The 17631-nt window shown below is 41.1% G+C and overlaps 1 protein-coding gene across 1 annotated transcript; it reads left to right on the top strand.

Moving 5' to 3' along the window:
- The first annotated feature begins 1232 nt into the window (after positions 1–1232).
- On the top strand, positions 1233–10550 carry LOC119912668 (zinc finger protein 239-like). Its single transcript, XM_038731955.1, has 2 exons — positions 1233–1418; positions 9112–10550. Exons 1-2 carry the CDS (start codon positions 1326–1328, stop codon positions 9994–9996), a joined length of 978 nt encoding a protein of 325 aa, XP_038587883.1. The 5' UTR covers positions 1233–1325; the 3' UTR covers positions 9997–10550.
- The last annotated feature ends 7081 nt before the right edge of the window (positions 10551–17631 follow it).

Raw genomic sequence — 17631 nt, 5'->3', positions numbered from 1 at the left:
ATTTGTTTTATGATTCCCTGTCTAGTTAAATCTGTTCACTGTATGTCTGAACATAAAAGCACCACACTCAACTTTCTGCAAACAGATTTCTCATTTCTGTTATTTCACCCAGTAACTCATTATGGAGAAAGTCAGTCTGAGAATACGTCAGGAAACACTTTATACTTAATTTATCGTCGTTTCTATTCAGTCACATGAGGCTGGTCGTTAAGTGATTCAGTGTTTATTCCAAATATTTGACAATTAAACGTAGCAAATGACTAAACAAGTCAGTCAACTGCACTAAGGACTCAAGCACAGCCTGCCAGCTGTTCTAGCTGATCTCACAACTGCTTCTGATGAAATAAATGAAAGTGCTGCTGTGCTACAAGAAACGAAGCGCCTGATGAGTGAATCGACTGGCTAGTGAAATGGATGGAGTAGTATTAAAGGAGAAAGGTTAATTAAATAGAAAACCTGAAACGGAGCTAAAGTTGGCTTTGATTTTCAGTTACATCATTTCCATTTCCCCTGAAACATTTAGGACATATCTGATCATATTCTGGGTTAGTCAATAGGCCTAATTAATGCACAATCACAATATCTTTTAAAAACGACCTTAGTCGTACACTCAGGTTGGAATTGATGGGATTGAGCAGCTGTTGTTACAGTTCTGCAAGACGTAGCCACAAAAGCCAAAGTTAAACACGTGGCTTCTTCTCTACCTCTTCTGCTCATAGATTCCCTTTCTTACGCCTGAAATCCACCGGATCGCAAGCTCGTTTCTGTGAACACACTCGCTCGGGTTTCTTGTCCGCGCAGACACAATGGGGGGAGAGTTGTTGGGCAGTTGCGTTGTACAGCGCCAGAAACAGTAATGAAAAGGACAGAAATTTGTGACAGCGTTTTGCTGCAATGTGCAATGCAATGTAATTGCTTGGTACAGACTGTATGTTGTGTGCGGTTGTGAAATCTATATGTGTTATTGTTTGTACTGCAGCCTTGTGTGGCACTGATGCCCAAATTTCTCTCAGGGGACAATAAAGTTGATCTGGACATATCATGTAACAAGCAACATAGGCATTAAAGAAAAATATTTTATTCTTTTAACTTGTTTAACTCCTACTGAAAAGTTGCATTTGTGGTTTCTTTTTAGACCATTTGCATTTGTGCATCTAATATTTTCCATAAACTAGTTAAACGAGAGATAAACAGAGATAAACGTCATCACGTTTTCAACTTCCTTTAACTTCCGTCACGTCTGCGGGCTGCAGGACTTGATCCGAAGAGCTCCGACAGTCCCAGAGGAGACCTGCTGGATCTCAGAGACCAGGACCAAGAGCGGGATGGAGGAGGACAACCAGGACCCGGAGCCCCGGAGCAACAACGTCCCCGGAGGACAAACAGCAGGCTCGAGCTCTGATAGCACCGATGTTCAGGTCAGTGTTCATGAACACAGCTAGCAGCTAACAAGAAGCTAACGTGGCGTTAGCTCGGCCTGGTTCCGACACGTAGCTTCATATTGACTGTAAACAAGATGTAATGTAGCAGGATTCAACAGTGGAGCCATCAGAACCCCGTATCTCTACAGAACCCACACTTAATGTGACGGTCGGACCCGGAGAGGAGCAGGAGGAGCAGCAGGAGGAGGAGGAGGAGGAGGAGGAGGTCTCTTGTAGCATGTAGCCTGCTGCCTGGGTGTTAGCATGCTAGCTAGCGGGACAAAGCTAAAGCTAACTTCCGGTTCCGTGTGGCAGTTTAACTGGCGGCTAGATGCGCAAAGTCCTCGCTGTGAACTAATCTGCAGGTGGGAGAGGTCCCTGTGAATCATCCAGCAGCTAACGATGTAGCCTGCAAACTACATCCAGAAGCATTTATCTCCATGACGATACATTACGGAGATTAACAAAGTTATCTGAACGCGTTTCCTGGTTTGCAGTCAGCGGATCCGGAAACCACGACTGCGACGTGTCACCAGTTAATTCAGCCGCCAGTAAGGGAAAGTTAATTACGCAGGGCTCTCAAGTCTCGCGCATTTCAGCCAGTTCACGCGCTCACACCATGTATTTCTCACGCTGAGAAGTAAGTTAAGAGATAACGTCCTCCAAGTTGTTCATTAATGGACGATCATTTCTGTGCCGAGTTCACAGCCTCATCTCTGTAGCTGCTAAATGCCAGAGCCGTTCAGCAAATCCGACAAATGACTTGTCTGTGATCAGAGATAGTGAGAGCAGCTGATGTTGGGGAGGACAGACAAATGTGTTGTAAATTATTACTGATGCAGTCAGAAACTCTCCAACCTCTTTGCAACCTGCAGCTTTGGCTTTTTTATCCAGCGCCCAGCAAAGTAACTTTAAAAAATAAAAGGACCAATATTTCAGTGTAAAAATGCTCAGCAGGTATTGCATTGAAAAAGTAAAAGTATGTAAGTAGTATAAGCTGGAAAATGTAGAAATAGCCAATTAAGATAAAAGTAGCCTACTCAAAGCATAAAGAAGAATGTCCCATATGTTTATATTATTCATCATGCATTCATGTAGTTGGTCGAGGTTGAATTATTTTGTATCAGACGGCAGTTAATTATTATTTTTATTTTAATCTGTTGATTATTTTCTCCATTAATTGATTTGTAAAATTCTGAAAATAGTCCCAAGTGAAACCTTCACAATGCTTGTTTTTGACAGTCGAAACATCAAAATGATTAAAATCCAATAAAATAATCAAGTAAAAGCAGCAAATCTTCACATTTGTGAAGCTGGAACCATGAAATGTTTTTACATGAAAAATGACTGCCAAAACAGTTACCAATTAAATTTCCATCAATTAGCCTAACTGATGTAGTTCTACTAGCTGAACTTCTATAAACTGTTAAGTAATTTAATTTACATCAAAACATCCTGTTTTCTAATCTCTAAATACATTTTGTGTGTAAAAAAACATTTTTAAAGTAACTAGTAACTGAAGCTGTCAGATAAAGTACATTATTTCCCTTTGAGATGTGGTGAAGTAGAAAGTGGCATGAAAAGAAAATACTACTTTGTTACTGTCCACCACTGGGTTTAGCTTTGGCTACTTGAAACTAAGGAAAGGACTAGAGATGTATTTCTATATTTTGACTCTGGATTGAAAGCTATCATCCATCATGATGGTGTGAACAGCTGACCTTGAGCCACAGTGCTCTAAGTCGGAGCCCCCTACTCCGTCATCAAGGCATTTAAATGTGCAACAAACATTACAACACCCTTCATAAGCACACAGCTTGGCATACATGCATAGGTTCTGCCATCCTACTGTAGGCCTATGTGCACAGCACTGCTGTTCATTGGGCTTGTTTCTTTTTAGAGTTAATACATTTCTATTTTTGAAATATGTATATATAAAAATAGTCTTATCATATTTACCTATTGTAGTAATTTCTATTTGTTCTGGTTAATTATGATTTATAGGTAAAATCTAACTGCTAGTAAAAACTTGAGAGAAGTGGCTGGGCCGAGACGCCGCTGCTGCAAATATTTGAGTGGCTCCTCCTCTAACGCGCGTTATCTCACTCCAAACTTTTGATAAAACTTGAGAGCCCTGAATTACATTGTTGTGAAACCTGTTAGGCTTTTTAGATGAAGCCTTCCCTGTCTGACAAATGTAGAAGTGGGTTTTGACATTTTTTCTGTTTGTGAAAGTACAAAATAAGGCGTTCGCTGCTTTTTTCACGATTAGACCACATTGGACCAGGTCTGGATTAAACCTGGACTGGATTATCCCAGAGAGGCACAACACTTTATGTGAAACCTTTATTCTGTTAGGAACCAGACCAGTTGGAAACTGAAACAATCACCCTGGTTCTGTTCAGGAACCGGAGCTTTAGGTGTGAACCCTTAAACATCATGCAGAAAAGATGCATGATTAATAGAGCACGAGGGTGTTCAGGGTTTTTCCTGGCTCAGAATGGGACTTTGCAAAACATTAAGAATGATCGGTTCTCATACAGCAAACGCAATGAGTTACCTTATGACTGAAATCTGTTATTTCTGACCATTTGATAAATAAATAAATATTCACAGCCTGGAGGAGTAATAAATTAGTGTATTAATAAATATAACATTAAATAAAAACCTTAATGTTAATATTACAGGTTACACTTTATTTGAATAGTCTGCCTACAGACAGTTCACTAGTTTAGATTTCACTGTTTAACAAATAAAACCGTTTTCTGAATTTACACCACCGCGGGAAAAGTTTGATTACTTAACCCTCACAGCTCAAAAAAGTCTGTGTGCGCATCAATCTCACAGTCAAAGCTTCGCAGCGAAACAAGGATCATGCTATTTTGGTGATATAGGCGTCCTCAACGTCTGGATTTACATAGAACTACCAGTTTTCTCCCAATAACTTAATATACAACTTATTACAATGTACATTTCAATGTTTAATGCTGTAATTGTAAAAAATAACATTTTCAATAAATGTTTTTAAAGTGCGTAAATAAATCCAAAATTGTAACCATAACCCTGGGTTGTATATGCGCATGTGTAGGAGTCGCATGTATGTGTACGGTCCATAGACTGTATAAAAAGGTTGATCCCACAAAACCTGTGATGCTGTGACACCAGGACTCTGTCAGAAACAGGCGGGCAGAAGAGGCTGATTGTAGAAAGGGAGCAGTCTGATGAGAAGGTTTAAGTTGAATGATTAATAATCATTTTGTAAGTTTATTAATAAACAATTTACTGTTTTAAGTACATTAAATAGCAATTATATAATTTTGCTTCAAATTTCACTTCTTTAAAGAGGTGGTATTCTGCTTTTTGGCTTTTTCCCTCTCCTTTATTGAGTTATATTCCTTTTTTGTCCATGTAATAGATTTGCAAAGTGAAAAAGCCCAAAGGGAGTTCCCATCTCCCACAGAAAACTCTGCTCTGAACTGCCTGAAAAAAGCTCGTTTGTAGTCCAGCCGTTTCCTTTTCATTCCTGTGACGTCACAGCAAAATGTGCCTCATATAACGCTCGCCAAGCGGCTAGTCCAACATGCCCCTGGTGGAAAAACAGCGAGCTGCAGCACACAGCTCTCCTCTCCCTTCCAAACACTAGCTACCCTCCAGGCAGTCAGTGGACACAAAGTTGTTCCTGTGATGTAGAGACAGAGCTCAGTTAAAACTTTATGGATACAGATTAACTCTGAAACTCTTGCTCCAGTCCATGTTGCCAGCTAGTCGGCAACATGTACAGCTGAACCAAAGCTGTTTAAGGGCTTCTCACAACCTGCCCTTCTCTGCTTCTGATTGGCTTAACTAGCAACTGTGCAACTCCCAGCAAAGTTAATTTAGAGACAAGATGTATCACTCCATAGCTAAAACAAAGCATTCACACACAGAGTGAAAAGAGGAGCTGCAGCAACGTGCAGTACAGGGGGAAAAAGGTATTTTTTGACACTTTATTTTTAATATTTAATTTACCTTTACTTGGGCGTGCAACGCTGGGTGGTGATCCCGCAAGTTCTGCAGCAGGTTTACTGCAGGTATTCGCTTCTTTAGCAGGAACCTTTTAACTGCAAGTTTTTTAAACTGGTGATCCGTCATCTTCAGCAAAGCCCTGGTCAGACTTGGTGTACCCAAAATGATCCCACGTTGCCTCTCCAGCCGTGTCTTTGTTGGAAATAAAGCTTCACAGTCTGGTCTTTCTGCCAGAGTTTAGCCAGTGTACAGTAGCCTCTGATAAGCAGACACATTAAGCTGATGCACCGCTCCTGTAACTTTGTTTTCGATTAAGTTCCCACAGTTTTGTTCCGTGCAATAGAAACACTCTGTGTAGCAGAGCCTTTATGTTTAATTAACCGTGACATTTTAAAGCACGGTTAAATTCTTTAAGAAGCACAAGACTAAAACTAGAGCCAGCAGATAACAACTTACATCTCCACCAGGGGGCCCCAGAGCTCATGAGAACACAGTGCATATTCCCAAAAGTGGCAGTGCCCTGAACCCACTACTGCCTACAGGTCCATAACAAAAGAAACTGTACAGAAACAACTTTACCCTGGCTGGCCACTAGGGTTGGGTATCGTTTAAAATTTTACGATACCAAAACCAGTACCCTCAAAGTGATACTGATGCCATTAGAATACTTTATTGATACCTTGTATAAAATGCAACCTGTTGATATTATTGTGAAAAAGAGCCAGTCCAAAGGCAGTCCTCAGCCAGTACGAACGCAGACCCAGTCCAGACGTCTTTAGCAGGTCACGCAGACCCAGGTGAAGTAGATGCAGCCTCAGCCAGTACGAACGCAGACCCAGTCCAGATGTCTTTAGCAGGTCACGCAGACCCAGGTGAAGTAGATGCAGCCTCAGCCAGTACGAGCGCAGACCCAGTCCAGACGTCTTCAGCAGGTCACGCAGACCCAGGTGAAGTAGATGCAGCCTCAGCCAGTACGAACGCAGACCCAGTCCAGAGGTCTCTAGCAGGTCACGCAGACCCAGGTGAAGTAGATGCAGCCTCAGCCAGTACAAGCGCAGACCCAGTCCAGACGTCTTTAGCAGGTCACGTAGACCCAGGTGAAGTAGATGCAGCCTCAGCCAGTACAAGCGCAGACCCAGTCCAGACATCTTTAGCAGGTCACGCAGACCCAGGTGAAGTATGAGCACAAAGATGTACAGCCAGCATTAGATGCAAGCAGTTTAGACTCTAATGGAACAGTTGCTGCTCGACCAAGTGACCCAGCAGATTGGCCCCCAGTCTTATCTGACTTTGAGGACTGAGTTAGTGCACAGAGGTCCATTCGAACCAGTATTGGATTTTTCTAGAAGAGGTTTCCATTCAGGCTTCTTACAGAGGCAGACTGTTAAGTAGGAGGGCCCCACAGCAGAATTTTGATTAGGGCCCAAGGAAGGTCAGGACCGGCTCTGACCACAAGTAACCCTGCATTCTGGAGCACAGATCTCTTTAAAGTGGTCACATTATGCTCTTTTTCAGGTTTATTATTTTATTTACAGGTTGTACCAGAGCAGGTTTACATGGTCTCATTTAAAAAAAAACATGTTTTTGTCATATTGCACATTGCTAATTTACCGTGTTTTGAAAGCTCTGTTTTAGCTACAGAGTGGAACTAGGAGCTTTTGGAGGAACTCTTTTCCACCATTAAATCACAAACAGTCAATTAGCACACACAAGTCTGGCTGATGTCCGCCTGAGATCGTATGTCGGCATTAAAAGTATTGCTCGGAAATAGCAGCCAGCGTCAGCGGTGTGTGTACAGCGAACAAGTTACGCTAAATACTGGGTCCAAAGTTGTTGTTGTTTTAAGTTTTCATCAGTCAGGAAGTTTTTACAGAGAGCCAAAGTCGGTCTCCTTCAAAAACAAACGGAGCAGTTAATTAAAGCAGGTAATAAAGCTCGTAAAACATCCTGTTCCTTCGACGCTCAGGCAACACAGACCTGAGTCGTGCAGCTGATCGGCAGCTCTTGTCGGCTGGAAATCTTCTCGTAACCTTCCAAACTGTCGCAATTCTTCTCGTTTGAGTTGCTTTCTCTCTGCTGGAGTTATTTTTAAGAACTTTCTGGCTTAATCCATTTTGTTACTAAATCTGTAACCAACTTTATCTGTTCCTCTTCATTATACTCCACAAAAAAACTGCTTTAATTATCACGCACAACCTTTAGTTTTTTGTTTTATTCCAGTCAAATCTGATGTTCATTTATAAATTTTTCTCATGGATAGTGGCTACAAATAATGATGCCTGTACATCGCTTTGCACGGCGTACAGGCCTACAGTCTACGTCAGCTGGTTAATTAGCGTAATCTTCGCTGGTCTTTAGACCGCAGTGGAAATGCACACAGCGGGCTGAAGGAACCTTTTAGTTCCTTGAAAAGAGATCCGGGGACTTAAAAGTCCGTACTTTTGGTCTAAATCAGCTTTGTTGGGAGTTGCACATGCAGTGCCTATGTAAGGACTACTAGCCAATCAGAGTAGGTTGGGTCTTGCCAGGCTTGTAAACGAGGCTTCAGTCCAGCTGTACATGTTCCTGAACCAGCTAGAGCAACCTAGACTGGAGCAAGAGTTTCAGAACCGAAATTCAGAGCCTCTAATTGATGTCATTTTATCATGTCGGTTATTTTATCCCGTTAGTATTTTTCCCACTATGTGTGTTCATGTACTTTTCCCCTTAAAAACATACTACCACATTTGTAGTCACGAGACTCCGCCCCGTCCAGTCCTGGGGGAGCGCTGGCAGGCGGCAGGGAGGCGCAGTGTGTTTTCCGCCTGCTTTGGTTGCTGTGATACATTTGTTGCACGTAGATGTCCTTTTGATGAATGAAAAACTGTGAAAATTACTAGCCTACTGCATAGATATAATCTTCTGTATTTTTAGTAGCAGTGGTTCGTTCAGCAGTGCAATGTGCCGAATATAGAGGGGAACATGTATGTCATGTACATGTTGACTTTACCATTACCTTATCAATAAATATTTAAATATTTATTCAAAAATATCAAGAATCTAGTTAAAAAAATACCCCACCTTTTTAGAGTTGAGCATATTTACAGTACAAATCTTGCCAGTTAACTATGAGGGCAAAACCCAAAATAATCGTTCATTAATCGTAATTGTGGTACAATTTTCAATAAATTTTGATTTTAGGTCGAATTGTCCAGCCCTGCTATGTCATCAATACTCCTCCTTTACACAGCTGCTACTGTGAACAGAATTGCGGGTGAAAAAGTACTCTTTATGTTTTTTTGATTTTCAAGAGTAGTTAATTTTACATTTCTGAATTTTCAGCAATGCTTTGAAATTATTTATTCTTCTGTTGTTGTTTTTTGATCAACTACAACTCCTGCATACTTTCAGCCACAGAATATTACGCTCTTTAAGGAGATTTATTTTTCTATTCTACTTTCTCCAACTCCCAATTCTATTTCATTTTACATTTCCAGGTTTTTCAGCAGTGCGGTCAATGCATTTGACTGCACTGCTGCATTAGTATGCTGTACAGAGTATGTATGACTGATCATGCAGTAGGCATTACATTATTATACAATTTCAAACACAGACATGTTCTAAATGCCAGTTGTGGTTCTACGTAGCCCGCTCCACCATGACATCTAACTTACTGTCTTTCTCTCTGTCTCTTTTTTTGCTACAGAAGCAGAGAAAAAGAGATGGACTCGGACGTCACAGCTGTCCATTCTGTGACAAATCCTTCGCAAAATCTGAATATTTAAGTATTCATCTGAGACATCACACTGGCAAGAACCTACACACCTGTGAGCAGTGTGGGAAAACATTTGCTAGAGCTGATAGGTTGGTAGTCCACCGACGTATTCACACTGGAGAGAAACCATACAGGTGTGAACAGTGTGGGAAAATGTTCGCTAGATTTGCTAGGTTGGTAGTCCACCGACATGTTCACACTGGAGAGAAACCGCACAGGTGTGATCTGTGTGAGAGCAGTTTTACCACCTCGGAGAACCTGAAAATCCACCGACGTGTTCACACTGGAGAGCAACCGCACAGGTGTGATCTTTGTGGGAGCACTTTCGCCACCTCGGAGAACCTGAAAGTCCATGGACGTGTTCACACTGGAGAGAAACCGTACAGGTGTGAACATTGTGGGAAATATTTCAGTACATCAAGTCAAGTGTCAAAACACAGCCGTGTTCACACTGGAGAGAAACCGTACAAGTGTGAACATTGTGGGAAAGCTTTCAGTAGATCAGATGAATTAAAAACCCACCTACGTGTTCACACTGGCGAGAAACCGTACTGCTGTGAACAGTGTGGAGCATCTTTCAGTAGATCTGATCACTTACAAATCCACCGACGTATTCACACGGGAGAGAAATCGCACTGGTGTGAACAGTGTGGAAAAGCTTTTATTACATACAGTAAGTTAAAGATGCACCAACGTGTTCACACTGCAGGGAAACCATACAGGTGTGAACAGTGTGGGGAATCTTTTGCTGTGAGTAGATCCCTTAAAAGCCACGAACTCATTCACACTTCATCAAATTTGTCAGAGCCAAGCTAGTCTTTCCTCCTGCATCTCCCACCTGTTATGTGACTGTGCTTGATTGGCATCACATGATGGCAACTGAGGACGTATGAAAGTGATGGAAACCTGCCGTTGAGAATGTATTATCAAATAGCAAATGTCAATGTTCAAGGTAAATCTATTGTGATATTACAACAGAGTTGTGATGTGAGATGAGATGCATATTAGGCCCCCTAATGGGTCTGAAAGCAAAAGCTATATACAAAGTTATGGTTAGAAAAATATATGAATAAACAATTTTACATGGTGCAGTGCTGAAGATGAATTTAAGTCTCTGAGACTGGAAAAAAAAAAGCGGCTCTGCAGTCTGGTGATACAACAGATGGACTTTGGTATCTCTTGCCAGACAGCAGCAGGGTGCAGGGCTGGACTTGGGACAAAAATCATCAGAAACTCGGCCACAAAGTGAAAACAGTGGACAAGAGCATGCTAACACACCGGCTAATTAGCACCAACAAGACTACCAAGAAGCAGGAGGCCTGTGTACTGGGTAATAAATCTAAAAGTGGGAGTCCTCCCTGGAACGCTCTTGGTGCAAAGCCTAAGAGTAAATCATTTCCTGGGGAAATGGGAGGACAAGTAACAGGCAGAACCCAGCGCCCTGAGATTTGTGATGCGACTGGCTGGCCTGCATTATCATCCAGGCAGAGCGCCTCTTCAACCCCTGTTCTTGGTAGAACACAGCCGTGGACAGCTGCGAAAGGGAGAGTTAGCAACAAACCTCCCCAACAACCGAGTGTGCAACAGCAGAACAGATTTTCACCACTATTGCAGGACCCTGGATAACATCCCATCCTCACACAGACGGGTAAGGACTGCGAGTAAATCAGAAAGTAAAAGGCTGCAGGGAAAGCTAACGACTGGGCCTCAAACTCTGATTGTGGGTGACTCTACTGTAAACGATGTAAGAAGCATGTGCAGTAAGAACACCAGTACTCTGCTTTCCGAAGGATACGGTGTCTGTCTTGGCAGAAAGAATCCTGCATATCGTGGCTGAACATCCTACTGTGAAAAACATCCTACTGCACATCGGGACCAATTATGCTGTGAAGCAACAGTCTGAAGTGTTGAAAGAGGATTTTAATAATCTGTTGAGCACAGTCAGCTCTTTGAATGCTGAGGTGTTTATCAGTGGCCCTATACCGCCGATCCGAAGAGGAGCTGAGAGATTCAACAGATTGGCATTGAACACGTGGCTCTCAACAGCATGTACCGTCCATTCAGTGCATTTCATCGAAACTACTTTCTGTGGGACTGCAGACATCTTTTTAAGGCAGATGGACTTCGCTTTAACAAGTCGGGAGTAAAATTGTTCAGCTCCAACCTGTTTAACTTTCTGCGTCACTCATCTGTTCCCTCTGCCAAGGACAAGAGACAAGAGGAATCAAAACAATGCAAAACAACAGCTTAGTGCTTTCTTGGCACTAAATAACTTTTTTGATGTCTTCCAGTCAAGTTTTCGACCACACCACAGCACTGAGACGGCTCTTGTTAAGGTCTTCAATGACTTCCATTTATTTCAGAATTTCAGTCTTAGTATTATTGGATCTCAGTGCTGCATTCGACATGGTCGACCACAACATATTACTAGACAGACTTGAAAACTGGGTTGGACTTTCTGGCACAGTACTAAACTGGTTTGAATCCTACTTAAAGGACAGGGACTACTTTGTGTCTATAGGTAATCACACATCTGAGCTGACAAAAATGACATGTGGAGTTCATTCTGGGACCTCTTGTTTAACATTTACATGCTTCCACTGGCTCAGATTATGAAAAACAACAAAATATCTTACCATAATTATGCAGATGACACACAGATTTACATAACCATTTCACCAGGGGACTATGATCCCATACAAGCGCTGAGTAACTGTATTGAGCTGGTCAACGATTGGATGTCCCAGAATTTTCTTCAATTAAACAAGGATAAAACTGAAGTTATTGTTTTTGGAGCCAGGGAGGAACGATTGAAAGTCAGTGCTCGACTTCAATCTGTAATGTTAAGAACCACAAATCAAGCCAGAAATCTTGGTGTAGTCATGGACTGAATTTGAGGAGCCATATTAAGACAATTACAAAGTCAGCCTACTATCACCTGAAGAATATATCAAGGATTAAAGGACTTGTGTCTCAGCAGGACCTGGAAAAGCTTATCCATGCATTTATCTTCAGTCGACTTGACTACTGTAACAGTGTCCTTACAGGGCTCCCTAAGAAATCCATCAGACAGCTGCAGCTGTTTCAGAACGCTGCTGCTCGAGTCCTCACTAAGACCAAAAAGGTGGATCACATCACTCCAGTTCTGAGGTCTTTACATTGGCTTCCTGTATGTCAAAGAATTGATTTCAAAATCCTGCTGTTAGATTATAAAGCACTGAATAGTTTAGGGCCAAAATACATTTCTGATCTACTGCTTTGTTATGAACCATCCAGACCTCTCAGGTCGTCTGGGGCAGGTCTGCTTTCTTTCCCCAGAGTCAAAACTAAACAAGAAAAAGCAGCGTTCAGTTATTATGCTCCGTATATCTGGAACAAACTCCCAGATAACTGCAGGTCTGCTGAAACAGTCAGTTCTTTTAAATTAAGACTGAAGACTTGTACCATTGCTTTTTATTAAATATTTAAGAATTTTCTTTTTACTGATAACTTCCTGTTTTCTTTTTCTTTGTTTTTAGATTTTTACCATTGCTTTAAATTACATATTTACCTGTTTTTATTTTCCATTTAACTCTTTTAGCCCTGATTGTAACTCTTCTAACTTGTGTGAGAGTCAGTAGGAGGAGTCAGAGTGAAGAGGAAGCTGACAAAGCGTCCTCCTGTCTTCATCTGTCCTCCATCAGCTGCTTCACCTCCATTTTCTCTCTGATCCAGAGTCAGATCGGATCAAAGATCAAACAGATCGGTCATCAGAGGAGTTAGATCAGTGGAGATTAGTCTGTTCCTGCTTCTCTCTGCAGAGGAGACAGAGGACAGTCAGACAGAGACAAACACAGAGACTCTGACCTCAGTCTGCATACTGACCTTTGACCCTGAGATCAACTCTTTTCTGTCTCAGGATACTCCAATTCCTGGAGACTCTGCACCTGTATCGTCCTCCATCGCTGTATGTGGGGGATTTAAGGGTCAGACTTAGGTCTCCAGTTCTCAGCAGGTCTTCCTTCATCTCTGTTCGGTCTCTTGCCTGTCGGTCAGGCTGGTCAGAATGGCTCTGATACACGTGGACCGTCTTTATCTTAAATATGGTTTCAAAGCGGATCCACTCCACCCTGACGTCCTCAGGCAGGTTCTCTGTGGTCTTGAAGGGCAGCAGGACAGACTCCGCCCCCTCCTCCACCTCCACCTGACAGACTGAGAGGACAACAAAGCAGAACATGAGCTGCACAGACAGCAGCAGCAGTTTGAATAACTTTATTGACAGAAGCAGATGAGAGCAGCAGCTAACAGGGGACAGAAACACAGGAAGCTGTTGGAGATGATCAGAGTCTTGATGCTGCTGGGATTGTTTTGTCCATGTGCTGCTTCACAGTAATGTCTCCTGTCAGTGTTGAGCTGCTGGACTTTTACATTTCTGGATCTAAAGCTGAACTTTGAAGAGAAGAAGCTTTCAAATGTTTTCATCTCTGTTCTGTAAATGAATCTCAGCTCCACATGTTCAACATCAGTCCAGAACACCGAGACACACAAACATCTGATCTGGATCTGATCCCAAACTGCTCTTCCTGCTTCATCAATATTTGGCCTTTTCTTCTGCCGACTCTGAGCCCACTTTTCTTTCCAAACGGCTTCAACATGATGTGATGAGAACTGATCATCAATCTTTCATTGATCCAAACTATTAAAGCTGCATTTCTTTGTTCTAAGTGATCAACACATTTGGTTTCTTTCAGCTCCTTCCTTTGTGAGAAATAAATTATAGGTTGCTGATGTTTTATGATTCACTGTGACCCTGAGAAATTAGCTTTGGTCACAGTATTTTTTTTTTTATCAAAGATTTTCTGACTTGCAAGAAATGTACTGGTATGTAGGTGAGAGTTTTAACATAGACCAATAAAGAGATATAGAGACATCTCTGATGCCAAATACATTTGCATTGTTTTGTCAGCCCAGGAAGAGCCTTTGAGTGCATGCTGATACTCTAGATGTGATCTGACATTTGTTTCCCTTGTCTACCATTTGTTTTGGCAGTTACTATTGGCTATTGTTTTTTGTACTTGTTTGTATTTAAGAAGAGGAAATGAGTTCGAGAGAGAAAGCGTGGCCACGTTACATAAAGAAAGATTCATCACATCTAATTCACTCCGTATTCTTTGGGAAGGGAATAATTTTCTCTGACATTTTTGGCGACGAGGATGGGATTAGACGCTCCAACTGATCAACGCCCGAGTCCAAACTGCAGGTAACGTTTACCGGTAGGGAAGTCCGCCTCGCATAACGAGAGAGGAACCCGCCTGACTTTGGACCGGGTGGTGACCGGCTGGATACACCAACCGACTTAAAAATGTGAGTACTATTAACAGTTATCTTTTTTTAACTAGAATTAGACGTAAAACCTGATGAGGTATTCTTGATGTTTCTGTTGGGGAAACATCATTCCATAAAAAGTTTGCCCAGTTGGGGTTTATAGAACAATAAACCTAGTTACTGATCAGGGGTGGTGATAATGGGTCTCATGAGTGCACCATCATGCAAGTGTCATACGGCTGAGAGAGTTTCTCCAGAGTTAGTGTGTGTTTGATAAGATCTTCCCATATTACAATAGTGGAAGATCAGACTGATTGTGAATGATAAAACCCATTGCAAGTAAAAAGCAGATCTGTTCAGTGAATCTGAGTCAGTCACTTTGCCTGAAACTCTTTCAGGTCCAGCTAAATTAATGGCAGAAAAATAGGGGGAAAGTGTGGTTGTTGATGGTCCAGTTTGGCATGATGTACAGTAACTGAAGGCATTTTTCCTATCCTAGGCACACTGAGTACTATGGAACTTCCAAAGTGTCAGAACTGAATGAAATAATAAATAAATAAATGGGTAAATATATGCAAGAAAGAATGAATGAATAAAAGATTAAATAAATAAATGTGGAAATATAAGAAAGAAAAAAAAATTAAAGAATAAATACATACATTTGCTTTTGCCTTTTCCTTACGAAATTTATTGTCATTGCCATTCCCTTAAGATACTTATTGTCATTGCCATTCCCTTAAGAGACTTGTCATTGCTTTTCCGTTGCAAACCCAACCTGTCAGTCAATATGTTTTGGCCCACCCACTAAGTCCAACTAATCACTCATAGAAGTGTTCGTTTCAAGGCAGCCTCACTCTACTAATTGCAGTCATGGAGCTTGGCATCGCCATCTAGTTGTGCCTTTTGGAGATTTTTCATGCAAATACCGGACGGATGATGTCTTACTAAGCAGTTAATTGTACTAACAGACCTTCCAAGAAGCTGGTGCTCCAGTTGGTAATTGAAATCCTAGCATTTTATTAATGTGTTGTTAGCACTCATTAGCAGGTATCGGCACATTACATTAGGTTGTTAGCTTAGCCATTTAACTAGCTAATTAGCCAGCTTCAAGCGAGACAAGCTAACGTCGTGCTAACGATGCTCAAAAAACAATAGTGTAACGTAATACATGGTTAACACAGTTTTTGAAGAGTCCTGGACAGAAATCCAAACGTATTAAAGTTTTTGCATTTAATGTGATACAACTTTGGAAGAAAAGTAATCAAAGAGTTGATGGTGCACCGCATTTAGGTAACTGTTAGGTAACGTTAGGTAGGGTTAACCAGTATGTAATCTGCATTAGGCTTCATTAACCGAAATGAGCTGTAAAACTAATCTTGGCTTTGACTCAGCAGTTACCAGCTGTTATTTATTCAGCAAACTATAATTTTTGAGATGCACAGATAGAGAGAGAAAATCTGGGTAGACAAAACAGTCCTGTTGGGCATTACGCATGACACACAGCTTCCTCTGTATGTAGGCTTACCCTGCTTCAACAACGAGCTGCTCCCGTGTTACTGCCACAATAATTGTTTGCGTTGTGAACATTATGTTCATAGATGCTTTAGGAATAATCATATTGTATTGGCTTTATGTGCTACTGCAAATAGTGGCTGAGTCTAGCAAGCGTGATATTTTAAAGTGATCTTATCAATACATTCATGGAGATTTAAAAAGGAAAATAATTATACTAAACAGAAAAAGCTAAATTACAGATAATCAACCAGCAAAGCAAATTGCATTCCCTGTTGCACATCAGCTGTTTCTAACCTGATGAACAACAGATTAATTAATTAACAGGGGAGCTGATTGCAGAATCCGTCCAGATGTGGAGCACCTGTGTCTACACGATATAAAAGTCCCAGCTTCCAGCTTGTGCTCCTTGCTGCTTTGCTTAACCTTTTGTTTTTACTTTTACTCCACAATATATGAATACTGATTTAAAATTATGACACTAGGTTCCCATCCATAGGCTCTATCATTATAATTACTGTTAAAACACATTATTTCTAGTCATACAAAACAACGGTTACATTTGTAACCTTTTAATATTAATGTTTTCATGAATGCAAAATATGGTTTTAATTTGTTAAACTATTGCTTGTGTATTGGGAATCAGACTAAACATTGTTCACATTGTTCAATGATCAGTCTACTATGTTAACTCAAAATAATGTGATCTAAACTTTTAACAAAATGACAGTAAACAGCTGTAAATGAAAATGTTATTATGGTATTCATAAGTTAACATTTTGCTCATATGCTAGAAAGTTCAAAATGAAAAGCTGATGTCCAAATAAAACCAGTATATAACCTTTCTTTAAGAGACAAATGTGACATTCACTGAGAAGTTGCACTGTGTGGAAAACAAAGAATTATCTGGACACTGAATAGTTCTGAAACCCCCAAGGAGGTGTAATTTATTGTGACCCCTGAGAAGGTCTTGTGTGGCTTAAGTTCAATTTATACTTCTGTGTCAAATTGACGTCGTAGGCTACGCAGAAGCTACGCTGTCGCCTGACGTGCACCTCCTCAAAAATGTAACTACACGTGGAGTCGACGCCGACCATAAGCTCTGTGATTGGTCGGCTGGGTAGCCTCGCAATGCCTCTGAGCCAACAGGAAGTGCCTGTGCTTTGAAATAACATTTACTAGCTGCCAAAACGGCGGCTGTAACACAGTGAATCAATATATTTGACTCTTGCAACCCAAGCAAAATGACTATCAGAATGTGATCCATTTGGTCGGTAACATTTGAAAAGGCTACACCAGCCGAGCGTTTACAATTTTACCCCCATTCACGTTAGCGGAGTCCTTATCTTGTCTTTAAGTATAAGTTAGAATGTGGAAATACTTCTGCAAACAAAGAAATATACTGCATAATTGGCAACATTTTATGTGAAACATGAACAATTTTTGGTTAGATTTTTGAGTATTTTCACTTTTCTATTTACACTAGATGTAACTCTCTAAGCAAGAGTTCAGTCAGTCATAGAGACAGAAGCAGTGCAATATATATGGAATTTATTGCAATGTGAACCATAAACAATATTTTTAAATGGCCATGAAACACAAATGTGGACATTATTTAAAACTAACATTAACTGT

The sequence above is a fragment of the Micropterus salmoides genome, unplaced genomic scaffold (assembly GCF_014851395.1).
Source record: "Micropterus salmoides isolate LMB-PRFRI ecotype aquatic unplaced genomic scaffold, ASM1485139v1 Ms_hic_scaffold_2, whole genome shotgun sequence".
Taxonomy (NCBI): Eukaryota; Metazoa; Chordata; class Actinopteri; order Centrarchiformes; family Centrarchidae; genus Micropterus; species Micropterus salmoides.
The sequence above is the reverse complement of the archived record's forward strand: the minus strand, read 5'-3'. Positions and strand labels throughout refer to the sequence as shown.

Excerpts from the sequence above, each read along its gene's own strand:
- LOC119912668 (XM_038731955.1), top strand. The coding sequence starts at position 1,326 with ATGGAGGAGGACAACCAGGACCCGGAGCCCCGGAGCAACAACGTCCCC. Across the intron at positions 1,419-9,111 it reads CTGATAGCACCGATGTTCAG|AAGCAGAGAAAAAGAGATGG; the intron begins GTCAGTGTTCAT and ends TTTTTGCTACAG.